This window comes from Rattus norvegicus, chromosome 7 (genome assembly GCF_021556685.1).
Source record: "Rattus norvegicus strain SHRSP/BbbUtx chromosome 7, alternate assembly SHRSP_T2T, whole genome shotgun sequence".
In the NCBI taxonomy this organism is placed as follows: Eukaryota; Metazoa; Chordata; class Mammalia; order Rodentia; family Muridae; genus Rattus; species Rattus norvegicus.
The window spans coordinates 47,191,190-47,205,180 of NC_141540.1; the positions used below are offsets into that span (position 1 = coordinate 47,191,190).

A 13,991-nucleotide genomic window follows, 5' to 3' on the forward strand; every position below is an offset into this window, starting at 1 on the left:
CATACAGACATAGCCCTTTGAATGTAATCTCTTGCCAGAATAGACATATTGCTGGATTAAAATCCTTTACACACTCAGTAACACTCAACAACAGAAATATCATGCTTGGTACAGGAAAACTAGCCAACCCAGGGCCAGAGAATTCACAGATATTGGAGGAGGACCATGACTGAACTAAAACAGCATAATGTCCAACTGCATTCTAAATGTTTGTCTTTATACTGAGAGTTAAGTATGGTTCTTAGAAGCTCGACAAGAAAACTTCTCATTGCAACATGCAGAGATCATTACAGAACAGTGGGGTCAATCAAAGAGCAGAGCTACAGCATCCAACTTATCTAACCTCAACTCGAAAAAACCTCGTTAAAACATCTATGTTTAAAATGAGAATATTTATTGAAAACTGACTCTGGTAAAGAATATAATATAGTTTCTGCTTGACATAGTTCCTCTTTAATATTTAATTTTTAATTTTCATAAGCTTATCTCTCTCTCTGGGTTTTATCTTGCCTCCGTAATGGCATAGTGCATATAGTTTTCTAAGCATGAAATGCAATGTCTTTCTCTTATAGAGCTGAAACAATACTTGTAATTCAGAGACATCACATGAATAGAATTAGCTGTCTCTAGAGTTACCACATTCAATTCTCTTTCTCCTAGAAAATGTACTTGTGGTTTGAAACTATAGGCATATTAATGGGTTGGTACATTTGGTTTTGTTTTAGAAGGACAAGTGACTTTCAGTTAGAAGGGAAGCCGCACTCACAGGAGGAGACAGATACTTTTACAAGGCAAACTAAGTGGCAAACATCGTATGCCCAATCAACTTAGCCTCTCAGCTGTGAGCATTTTCAAAGTAGCCACCAGGGTATATATTTAGACTGTAGTGAGTCCATTCAATTGCATTACCACCCAGAAAATGATTGTCATAAAGCTTTGCCTTATTACTGAGACACACACTATAGCTTAGTTACTGCAGAAAGAAGGTATCCAGGGAGCATGGATGTTCAGCTAGTCGCCTCTGAAAGCAGACAACCAGACAGGCTCAGGTGAAAGTTACATTTTTATTGCTGCTGTAAGCATAAAGAAGCTTGTTCTTGAGAATTGAATTAAGTACTTTCATATCAGTTCTGTTTCATTTTATATTCTGCTACATCCTTCAACCAATATGAGTGCATTCCATTTTATGACAGAAATGGTCTAGACTTTTACATATTCAGAGGAGAATCCATAAAAATACTAAATATCATATGGCTTCTTCAGCATGTAGCACATACATTAACAGAGTTCAAAAATAGGTATACAGCACAGAGACTACCGTGTATTTTATAAACATGTCTTTATGTTTTACACTACTGCACTAAGATTGAAAAAAGAGTCAGTGTGATAGTTCATCTAAAATTCCTTTGTAGCAATCGTAAATTAATTGTTTTAATATATACTGGTTTTGTATTTTTTATCTATAAGAGTAAAAACTGCATGGTATTGGTACAGAGACAGACAGATAGACCAATGGAATAGAATTGAAGATCCAGAAATGAACCCACACACCTATGGTCACTTGATTTTTGACAAAGGAGCCAAAACCATCAAATGGAAAAAAGATAGCATTTTCAGCAAATGGTGCTGCTTCAACTGGAGGTCAACATGTAGAAGAATGCAGATCGATCCATCCTTATCACCCTGTACAAAGCTAAAGTCCAAGCGGATCAAGGACCTCCACATCAAACCAGACACACTCAAACTAATAGAAGAAAAACTAGGGAAGCATCTGGAACACATGGGCACTGGAAAAAATTTCCTGAACAAAACACCAATGGTTTATGCTCTAAGATCAAGAATCGACAAATGGGATCTCATAAAACTGCAAAGCTTCTGTAAGGCAAAGGACACTGTGGTTAGGACAAATCGGCAACCAACAGATTGGGAAAAGATCTTTACCAATCCTACAACACTTAGAGGCCTTATATCCAAAATATACAAAGAACTCAAGAAGTTAGACCGCAGGGAGACAAATAACCCTATTAAAAATGGGGTTCAGAGCTAAACAAAGAATTCACAGCTGAGGAATGCCGAATGGCTGAGAAACACCTAAAGAAATGTTCAACATCTCTAGTCATAAGGGAAATGCAAATCAAAACAACCCTGAGATTTCACCTCACACCAGTGAGAATGGCTAAGATCAAAAACTCAGGTGACAGCAGATGCTGGCGAGGATGCGGAGAAAGAGGAACACTCCTCCATTGTTGGTGGGATTGCAGACTGGTACAACCATTCTGGAAATCAGTCTGGAGGTTCCTCAGAAAATTGGACATTGAACTGCCTGAGGATCCAGCTATACCTCTCTTGGGCATATACCCAAAAGATGCCCCAACATATAAAAAAGACACGTGCTCCACTATGTTCATCGCAGCCTTATTTATAATAGCCAGAAGCTGGAAAGAACCCAGATGCCCTTCAACAGAGGAATGGATACAGAAAATGTGGTACATCTACACAATGGAATATTACTCAGCTATCAAAAACAACGGCTTTATGAAATTTGTAGGCAAATGGTTGGAACTGGAAAATATCATCCTGAGTGAGCTAACCCAAACACAGAAAGACATACATGGTATGCATTCATTGATAAGTGGCTATTAGCCCAAATGCTTGAATTACCCTAGATGCCTAGAACAAACGAAACTCAAGACGGATGATCAAAATGTGAATGCTTCACTCCTTCTCTAAAAGGGGAACAAGAATACCCTTGGCAGGGAAGAGAGAGGCAAAGATTAAAACAGAGACTGAAGGAACACCCATTCAGAGCCTGCCCCACATGTGGCCCATACATATACAGCCACCCAATTAGACAAGATGGATGAAGCAAAGAAGTGCAGACCGACAGGAGCCGGATGTAGATCTCTCCTGAGAGACACAGCCAGAATACAGCAAATACAGAGGCGAATGCCAGCAGCAAACCACTGAACTGAGAATAGGACCCCTATTGAAGGAATCAGAGAAAGAACTGGAAGAGCTTGAAGGGGCTCGAGACCCCATATGAACAACAATGCCAAGCAACCAGAGCTTCCAGGGACTAAGCCACTACCTAAAGACTATACATGGACTGACCCTGGACTCTGACCTCATAGGTAGCAATGAATAGCCTAGTAAGAGCACCAGTGGAAGGGGAAGCCCTGGGTCCTGCTAAGACTGAACCCCCAGTGAACTAGACTGGCGGGGGGAGGGCGGCAATGGGGGGAGGGTTGGGAGGAGAAAAAAGAATAGATGGAGCTATTTATGTATAAGAGACAAGATAATCAGAATTTGGTGAACACTAACTACTATATAAGAAATTTTTTGCCTAATCTTCCATTTCCAATACTTTGAATGTCTATGGTTTTTGAACATGAAGAATAGCTTATAAACCTTGTTAAAATATCTGCTCAAACTATTTAACTGATATAAAACATAAAAATATGTTAATAGGCACAGATTAAAATTCATGAGAATATTTGTATATTTGAAAAATTTAAAGATTGAATTTTATTAATTTAATAAAGATTTTTAACTCTTCCATTATAACCCAGTATTTCTTATTTTTGTTCTATGAAAAATTCTCTCTATAGATTTAAAGCATAATTATGTCTTTTTCTTCTGAGTCTGCAACTAAGTATTCATTGTTCTAATAAAGGTAAGACTAGTGTCTTAATCTTATCAAGTCTTTTAGAACAGATATTTAATTAAAGTTTATTGACCAAAGATAAGTACTCAAGATAAAAGTCATTTGAAGAATTTACTTTTTTCTACAGTCTTAGTGGCTTGCCTTGACTCATTTAAGCACCTAACACAAAAAGCACAAATATGTCCACATTTTAACACCCAGCTAACCAAAAAGAAAGGATGACTGACTTTCAAATCACTTTGTCCTTAAATATAGGATAGTTCATTATAGTATATATTACCAAACAAATCATCCTAATAAGGTATGGCCATTAATGACTTCATCAAATATCAAAATCTACCATTAAATTTGTATCAATACTCAGAGAAAATGAAAGCAAATATTGAATATTAGCACAGTTAACTTGCATTTGAACATTTTCTGAAAAGTAAATTTAAGTGCTTCTGCTGATACAATCACAATAATTCTTCCACCAAGAAAGTAAGTGAACGGAATGTAGATGATCTAAATCATCTTCCTCAAAACATGAAACATTCATGGTCATGTATGCAACTATATACGGAGAGAAATTCTACACTAAGAAAGATGAAATGCCAATAAGTTCTCAGCTTATTCTGCTGATCAGGTACAAATGTATTCTAATTGATGGTAATAGAGGGCATTTTAGACAAGGAATTCCACATCAAAAAGATGATAGCTAATCGTTCTCAAAAATTTCAAATTATATGGCTGTCTTAATGGACATTCTATTGCTATGGAAAGACACCATGGCAACAGCTGTTCTAGTGTAGGAAAGTATTTCATTATGACTGATAGGCTCAGAGATTTACTCCATTGTCATTGTGATGGAAACCACAATGGCATGCAGATACCTGAGGGTTCTACATTCTGATCTGCAGGTGGCAGGCAGAGAAAGCAACACTTGCCCTGAATTGAACATTTGATACCTCAATGTCCACTCTTAGTAACACAGTATCTCCAACAAGTGGGTATGTCCTCTGCTCCTAATAACACAACTCCCTGTGGGTGTATGGTGGCCATTTTCATCCAATCCCCCACAATGGCCCTTTATGGTCATCTATAATGAATCAATTAAACTTTGTAACAGATGTATCTTAACCCAAATAGTTTATCATTAAATCTCCATACTCATTCTTTAGATATTATCAACACTTGTTTTTCTCTTCCATTTGAATGTATTTGTAAAAGAGTAAGTACAATAATATGTATCAAAAATTTGGAAAATGTAATCAGAATCAGCATCAGATGAATGCTCCAAATTCATCACTATTAAACTGTAAAGACATTAACTTTGACAATTTAGAATTTAAACGCTTTGCATGTAGGGATTTTCAAGTAATGATATATTTGGTGAAATGGTGCCATTACTAGTTTGGACTATGGAAATGCAAATGTGTTGCAGAGGTAAGCAAGTAGAAGTAAGAAAGTTTAAAGAGGAAGGCGAGAAATCAGGTGATGTTTACTGACCTTATCGCTATAGGCTATTAATTGAGGTTTATGTAACTTTCTAATATATGTACCACCGACAATGTACCATTGTGTACCTAACCTGTGACCAACTATTACTTATAAATTTTTCATATATATATTGGTTGACTTTTTTGTTTTTTGTTTTTTGTTTTTTTTTTTTGTGCATTTAGGAAGGCGACAAGCAACTTATAAGGGAAACATCAACACATCAACTTAATTCTGAACGCTATGTTCATACCTTCAAGGATTTATCAAACTTCTCAGGAACTATAAATGTCACCTATCGCTACCTGGCTGCCACACCTTTACAGAGAAAGCGTAAGTATTCTTCAGCTTTTTAACAATAACTGCATAAGACAAATTTAATCAAATTTGCATAGAATAATGATTATATTACAGCATTAGTGTGGCATAAAATATTTAAATATTACTGGTATCTATAGTGTAAAAGCATTCATTTCTTCAAATTTGGAAAATATTTTAGAACTATTAAAATACCAAATTTTAATGTCAGCCATTTAGAAATTTTATTGGATATTTTCATTTACATTTCACATGTTATTCCCTTTCTCAGATTCCCATCAATAAGCCCTCATTCCCTCCCACTTCACCTTCTTCTATAAGTGTGTTCCCCCTCCTCAATCACCCCCCTTCGCATCTCCCCGCCCTGACACTCTCCTACACTGGTAGGTTCCAGTCTTGGCAGGTCCAAGGGCTTCTCTTCCTATTGGTGCCCAACCAGTCCATCCTCTGCTACATATGCAGCTGGAGCCATGGGTCTGTCCATGTGCACACTTTGGGTGGTGGTTTAGTACTCAAAGATCTGGTTGATTGGTATTCTTGTTCTGTGGGATTGCAGACTCCTTCAGCTCCTTCAATCCTTTCTCTAACTCCTCCAGTGGGGACACGGTTCTCAGTTCGATGGTTTGTTGCTAGCATTTGTTTTCTGTATTTGACATGTTCTGGGTGAGCCTCTCAGGAGATAGTTATATCAGGCTCCTGTCAGAATGCACTTCGTGGCTTCATCAATATTGTCTAGTTTTGGTGGATGTGTTCATGTATATGGGCTGGATCCCCAGATGGGGCAGGCTCTGAATGGTCATTCCTTCAGTGTCTGCTCCAAACTTTGTCTCCATATCTCCTCCTATGAATATTTCTGTTCCCCTTTCTAAAAAGGAGAGAAGCATCCTCACTTTGGTCATCCTTCTTTGTGTAGTCTGTGGACTATATTTTGGGTAATTTGAGCTCTTGGTCTAATATCCACTTATCAGTGAGTGCATACCATGTGTGCATTTTTGTGATTGGGTTACCTCACTCAGGATTATATTTTCTAGTTCCATCCATTTGCCTATGAATTTCACGAAGTCATTGTTTTTGATAGCTGGGAAGTACTCCACTGTGTTGAAGAGCATCTGGGTTCTTTTCAGCTTGTGTGTGTGTGTGTGTGTGTGTGTGTGTGTGTGTGTGTTTATGGCTGCTATGAACAGAGTGGAGCATGTGTCTTTGTTGTATGTTGGGGCATCTTCTTTTGGGCATATGCCCAGAAGTGATATAGCTGGGGCCTCAGGTAGTACTATGTCCAATTTTCTGAGGAACCTCCAGACTGATTTCCAGAGTGCTTGTAACAGCTTGCAATCTCACCAATAATGGAGGAGTGTTCCTCTTTCTCCAGATCCTTTTCAGAATCTGTTCTCACCTGAGTTTTTGATCTTAGCCATTCTGACTGGTGTGAGGTGGAATCTCAGGGAGGTTTTGATTTGCGTTTCCTGATGACTAAGGATGTTGAACATTTCTTTCTTCTCAGCCATTCGATATTCTTCTGCTGAGAATTCTTTCTTTAGCTCTGTACCCTATTTTTAATAGAGTTATTTGGCTCTTTGGAGTCTAACTTTTGAGTTATTCGTATATATTGGATATTAGACGTAGGATTGGTAAAGATCTTTTCCCAATCTGTTGATTGCTATTGTGTCCTAGTGACAGTGTCCTTTGCCTTACAGAAGCTTTGCAGTTTTATGAGGTACCATTTGTTGATTGCCAATCTTCAAACATAAGCCATTAGTGTTTTGTTCAGGAAAATCTCCTCAGTGCCTATGTGTTCAAGGCTCTTCCTACTTCTTCTTCTATTAGTTTGAGTGTATCTTATTTTATGTGGAGGTCCTTCATCCACTTGGACTTAAGCTTTTTACAGGGCATTTAGAAATTTGTTATAGGGCCATGTATGAGATAAATAATTATCCATTTCCTTTTTTATTTAATTAATTTATTTATTTGCATCAAATGGTGCCTTTCCTCCATTGGCTTTAAATTTTAAAAGTTTAGCTTACATTCTTATATTTACAATCTTTGATAGTATAGTTTTATAATTTCTAACCAGTGTTGAAAATATATTGAAATTATGTTAAAAGTCTTGGTACTGCTTTATCTTAAAAATAGCTATCTTTGATTATTATACCTAGGGGAAATTAAAAAAAATGGAATTTCTTGTCTCAGGGTTCTGGTTGCCAGTAACTAACATGTATTTACTGTCTCATACTAATTATGATTGTTCCAAAGGAGATTTGACAATTTAAAAAATATGTTGAGGCATAGTCAAGATGAGAAGGTTTACTCAAGCCACTATGAAGAAGTCCTGGTTGGAAAGAAAATAGATAACAGCCATTCAAAATTTAGTACTCCTTTACTCCTTATAAATGGTTTCTGAGTGGTTTAGTTTTTAAAGGAACAAGAATAAAAGCACAAGGAATGAACTCCCATCAGTCATGTGGCTAACACTGCATTGACAAGTACCTGACAAGGTGCTGACTAGTAGTAAATGACTAATGCACATTCCAGATAGGAAGGGCAGAAGAAAGGACGGTCACTGGGTTTGTTAAACATATATGTGCTATCAGGGGAAGGCCCGTACTAGCTCAGTAATTTCACACATGTGAACATATTTTCTATTTTACACGCTGCTTAATTTAAAATTACATTTAATCTTAGTGATATGATTAGATATTAGAAAGACATGTAGTGCTTGTCAGAGGTAGACAGTTTGCACTTGGGATTCCTTTCTTTAAAAATATAGAGCTCTCACATTTTTACTTAAATGTAAGAAAGTTTTTTCAAGAGGCTATAGCTGTAAAATATCTTTCCCTTTTTATATTTTTCTTTTTTCTGTTTCCTTTCTTTTTCTTTAGATGTTTTCTGATCCTACTCTTTTTTTTTATTGGATATTTTATTTACATTTTACATTTTATCCCCTTTACCGGTTTTCCCTCCGGAAACCCCCTATATTACTTCCCTCCCTAAGTCTATGAGGGTGCTCCCCCTCCCACACACCCACTCCTACCTCCCTGCCGTGGCAGTGGCATTCCCCTACACTGGGGTAGCCAGTCTTCACAGGCTTCAAGGGCCCCTCCTCTCATTGATGACAGACAATGCCATCCTCTGCTACACCTGCAGCTGGAGTCATGGGTTCCTCCACGTGTACTCTTTGGTTTGTGGTTTAGTCCCTGTGTAAAATATCTTATAAGAAAGGGAACAGTAAATTTATAGCTTGGAACCATGTATTTGAAATGATAAGAAATTAAAAAAATTAAAAGAAACTTTATTTTCTATAAAATACATCAGACAAATTTCAAAATAAGGCTGTAAAGTCTACCTATTAATTCTTTTAATAAAAACTATGATATGATAATGAAAATTGAAATGCCCAGTGAATTCACTGGAATTTTAAAAATGATTTAACACAATTTTCAGTCTTTTATTCATGAGTTGAATCTAGCTTGTCTTTACTTTTGTGTATACTTGTAGATATTTTTACACTGATAATTTATTTTTGCTTTTTTGTTTTGGTTTGGTTTTTGTGTCTTCATGTGTAACCAGACTGTCCTCAAACTCATGGAAATCCTTTTGGCTCAAACTTCCAAGTTCTGACACTGTAGGTGTGAGGTACCATGCTCCATTGGTTTATTGATATATTTATAACTAAACATTGGTTTCTTTAATATATAAAAATATCAGGTTACAAAATATTTTAGAATACTTTCACTTTTATAATTCAGAACTAACATTAATCATATAGGATCCATATAATATTGCTCATTAGATATATAATTTTCTATATAAAATGTCAAATATACATAAAACAGTATATCCCTGTGTAATTAGTTTTGAACTCTAGTCTTAAAACATTCAATTAAGTACATAAGATGTACTTAATATAATTGCAGGCTTAACAAAAAGAAATCTTGGAATTTTTATTCCTATTTTTGTTTGATTCAAAGCCTATTAACATTTAATTTGTCTTCCTCTGATTTCTTTTGCTCAGGATATCTCACAATTGGACTTTCATCAGTAAAACGGAAAAAAGGAAATTATTTACTTGAGACAATCAAGTCAATTTTTGAACAGTCCAGCTATGAAGAACTAAAAGAAATTTCAGTTGTAGTGCATCTAGCAGACTTTAATTCATCATGGCGTGATGCCATGGTCCAAGATATTACACAGAAATTTGCCCATCATATTATTGCAGGAAGATTAATGGTTATACATGCTCCTGAAGAATATTATCCAGTTCTGGATGGTCTTAAAAGAAATTACAATGACCCAGAAGATAGAGTCAGATTTCGCTCCAAGCAAAATGTAGATTATGCTTTTCTGCTAAATTTCTGTGCCAATACTTCTGACTATTATGTAATGCTTGAAGATGATGTCCGGTGTTCCAGAAATTTCTTAACTGCCATCAAGAAAGTTATCGCATCCTTAGAAGGAACATACTGGGTAACTCTTGAGTTCTCTAAACTTGGCTACATTGGAAAACTCTATCATTCTCATGATCTCCCACGTCTGGCCCATTTCTTATTAATGTTTTATCAAGAAATGCCTTGTGACTGGCTATTGACTCATTTCCGAGGGCTGCTGGCTCAGAAAAATGTGATTCGATTTAAACCTTCTCTCTTTCAGCACATGGGGTATTATTCATCCTATAAAGGAACGGAGAATAAACTGAAGGATGATGACTTTGAAGAGGAGTCATTTGACATCCCTGATAACCCCCCAGCAAGTCTCTACACCAACATGAATGTCTTTGAAAATTACGAAGCAAGCAAGGCTTACAGTAGTGTTGATGAGTACTTTTGGGGAAAGCCACCTTCAACGGGGGATACGTTTGTTATTGTATTTGAGAATCCTATTAAAATTAAAAAAATTAAGGTGAATACTGGAACAGAAGACCGGCAGAATGACATTTTGCATCACGGAGCCCTAGATGTTGGGGAAAAACTCATTTTTAGCAAACAAATAAGACAATGTGAAACTTACTTAAGACTAGGGGAATTCAAAAATGGAAACTTTGAAATGTCAGATGTGAATCAAAAAATTCCCTTTGACATACATTGCATGAGGATATGTGTCACCAAAACTCAGAAAGAATGGTTGATAATTAGGAGCATCAGCATTTGGACTTCCTAGCCAAGTAAATCAGTAGATTGAGTTTCTGAAACAGGTCTTCCTGTTTCAATTTTTGCTATTCCCTCTTTTGCTACTTTTGTCTTTTGGAGGGTAACTAATTGGTGTGCTGTGGCACAAGAACGTTGAGTCATCTCAGCAGTTTTGATTGTAGTTTTACTAAGCACATCTTTGTAATTAATTTCACGTTTCAGGCTGAATATCATTCTGTAGTTAAAACTGATTTCACTCATTCATTTAAATGTTCATAGTTCCAAATTTCAACTCATTGTGCAAAGAGTTGATAATTTATTTTATGTTTAGAAAGATTCTTAGTAAGAATATATGAGAATATGCAGATTGGTTGCCATCATAAAATGGGATACTTTTTCTTATAAATTTAGGCTTTCACTGACTGATGTATTTCTACAATTAATACCTCCTCATGGAAGTGGTGTCTTTGCAACAGATTAGTTGTGTAAGTAGAGCTTTGAAAAAACAGACTTAAAAGTCATCATTCCTTTGGTTATTTCTATGAAAAGGAACATTGCTCATTGTTTTAAAACATTTAATTGAGCACATGTTAATACAATTCCCATGAGAATAAGTCTATTTCTAATTTCCCTTTTGAAAATATATAGTTAAGCTCAATATTTTAAGGTTATATTGGATATCTGTAATTAATAGAGGAAGAGAGATGGCTTACCGTTAGTTCATTCATACATTTTCAGTATATGTAGAAAAAACTGAAATTGATGTTTTTACTTTTTGTATTAAAACTCATGTGATTAAAATTGTTGTAATTTATCATATTTGGGGAAGATTAAATGGCTGTCTTATGTGGGAGAAAAGTAAAATTTAAAGTAACTAAGTTTAGGTTTTTGTTGTTTTGTTTATTTTTTTGTCTATTGTTAATGAGTTATTTCGTAACAAATCCAAAATGAAGAATTTGTTTGGTGTTGTTGTTCCGATTACCAGATAACCCTCTTTACTCTTTATGAAAAAATTCTCCCAGAATGGTTTCTTCTTTCTTTCTTTCTCTTTTTCTTTCTTTTTTCTTTTTTCTTTCTTCTCTCTCTCCTTCTTTCCTCCTTTTTCGCTCAATCCTACCTTCATTCCTCTTTCTATTATTTCTTCTTTCTATCTTTCTTCTTTACCATATGTATGTATTTATTTACTGTTTATTTGTTTGTGCCTCTTGTCTATGTATACCACCTGTGTGTTGCGCCCGCAGAAGCCAGAAGAGCGTTTTAGATACCCTGAAACTCAAGTTACCGGATGTTATGAGACACCTTATGTGGGTGATGGGAACCAAACCAGTGTGCTTTGCAAGAGCAGCAAGTGCTCTTAACCACTGAGCCATCACTTTTGTTCCATATTGTATGTGTCTTATTTAGGTTTTAGGTGGTTTGATAGAGTCACTTAAATTTGATAACAAAATTGGTCCATAAGGCATGTTATCATGCTGTATGATGACTGTAAAATGTTTTAATTGATGCTTTTTTGCTATGTGCATACAAATAGTAATCAAACTTTTTGGGGGATTGGTCAGTTGTCTCTACCATTCCATAAAAAAAATTCAAGACATCAGAGTGGATTCTAAATACATTTGTGTTTCAGAATGTATTCAGTGGTCACATTCTATTTACAGTTTAATAAGCAACCAAATGAAGTGGTTTGTAATGAAGAAAAATATAGAATGTTTCATATGTTTGTGTTCCTGGAAAAAAATCAAGTTCAGGTTAACATATTTATACGGTGATACTTACACACACAAATAAATATGTGTGTGACTGTGTGTGTATGTGTGTATAATGTGTGTTTGTGTGTGTAGTGTAAAGACTATATTTATTATACTAAAAAAGAAAAAGAAAAAAAGGAGTATTGTGTCTGGTATTCTTTCCAATGTAAAATACAATCTTATTATAGTGTAAAAGAGATTAGGGTTTTTTTTTATTTTATTCATTCTGTCAAAATCAATTAAATTAGAAAAGCAAATTAGGAGTCAAAACTTTTATTGTTTCTTGATACAGCCACTAAAACACACCCTGCTACACCCATTTCTTAGGATGTTAGAGAAGATACTAAACTTTCTTCAACATGCAAATACTAATAATGTGGATCATAAGTATTAACATAAGAAAATTTAAATACTGCCATGAAACTTATTTGTGTTTTAGGTTCAAGGTTAATGTCATTCGCTTAAAAATATTCCCCTCTCCTGGTACTTTAGGTAATTATTGTTGTTATTACCCAGGTGTCTGTATAGTGTACATGTATCTTAGAACTTGTGGTAACATTTATTTTTTGCATTCCTGCTGATTAGAAGTACACCGCTGTATTCTAATACAGAAGATATTTAACTCAGAAATGATCCCTTACAGTAACCTACAAGCTTATACCTCTAAAGACCTTCTACTCTTATATATAAATTTCTGGAAAATCCTTTAGTAAAGGTTGAAACATGTATGAGGTTGGGGTTGCAGGTCTGCTGGAGAACATAAAGATCACCAAAGGCAGATACATTTATCTCAAGTTTCTTTCATCACTAAAACTGACATTGAATAAGTCTCACTGTAATCAAACAGGGAGGTTTGTTATTTTTTCATTACAAGTTGATACTGGGGTAACTTATCTTCTTTCTTGTCTTCAAGTACCTATCTATTTATATTTATCTATCTTTCTTTCTGTCTATCATATATCTTTCTATATCTATTTATTTAAATTATTATTTTTATATTATGTATATCTGGATTTTTTGTCTACGTGTATGTCTGATGTGTACCATGTATATACCTACTGTCCATGGAATTCAGAAAAAAGTCAGATATTCTGGAACTGGAAATATAGGTGATTATGAGACACCATGCAGGTTCTAGAAACAAAACTATCAGCACAGTCAGTGCTCTTAACCACTGACCCATCTCTCCAGGCTACTACCCTCTTCCTTTCATGTTCATTAACTTTTAATTTTCTTTCAACATGCAAAATATTAGGTTCCAGTATGGCACTTTTCCTTTGCAGTTGCTTCTTCTCCCACATATTGCATTTATAGACAATGAAATTTCAATCAATGTAGAAACATGCGATTATAAAATTTTCAGGAAAAAAATGTGTGGTTCTAAAAATTGCCACTTGTTGAAGTGACTCACTCAAACAAAAGTCATGTTTTCTCTTATGTGCATATCCTAATTTATAAGGTATTAAACATATGTGAGTAAGGGGTGTGAAATGAGACAGATGGCCATAAGAAGAGACAAGCAGGCTAGCATTTGGTTTTGGGGGCTCAGCAAAAACAGTTAACTTTTTAGGAAAACAATTGCCTTGACAAAGAATGTTTCAGCTCTGATTAAAAGGGAGAGCAAGGAATTCTGTGTTCCTTTATACCTCTCTTATTGAGTTTATT

At 35.4% G+C, this 13,991-nt stretch overlaps 1 protein-coding gene across 8 annotated transcripts in view; it reads left to right on the forward strand.

Annotated features, from left to right (window-relative positions):
- Positions 1-11,530, forward strand: part of Mgat4c (MGAT4 family, member C) — a 760,784-nt gene extending 749,254 nt beyond the window's left edge. For 5 of the 8 annotated variants that reach the window (XM_087556313.1, XM_087556315.1, XM_087556314.1 and 2 more), the window contains 2 exons: positions 5,326-5,473; positions 9,468-11,530. In XM_087556313.1, the coding sequence (XP_087412439.1) occupies positions 5,326-5,473; positions 9,468-10,609 (1,290 nt within the window). In that variant the 3' untranslated portion in view covers positions 10,610-11,530. 8 annotated transcript variants of the gene reach the window in all.
- The last annotated feature ends 2,461 nt before the right edge of the window (positions 11,531-13,991 follow it).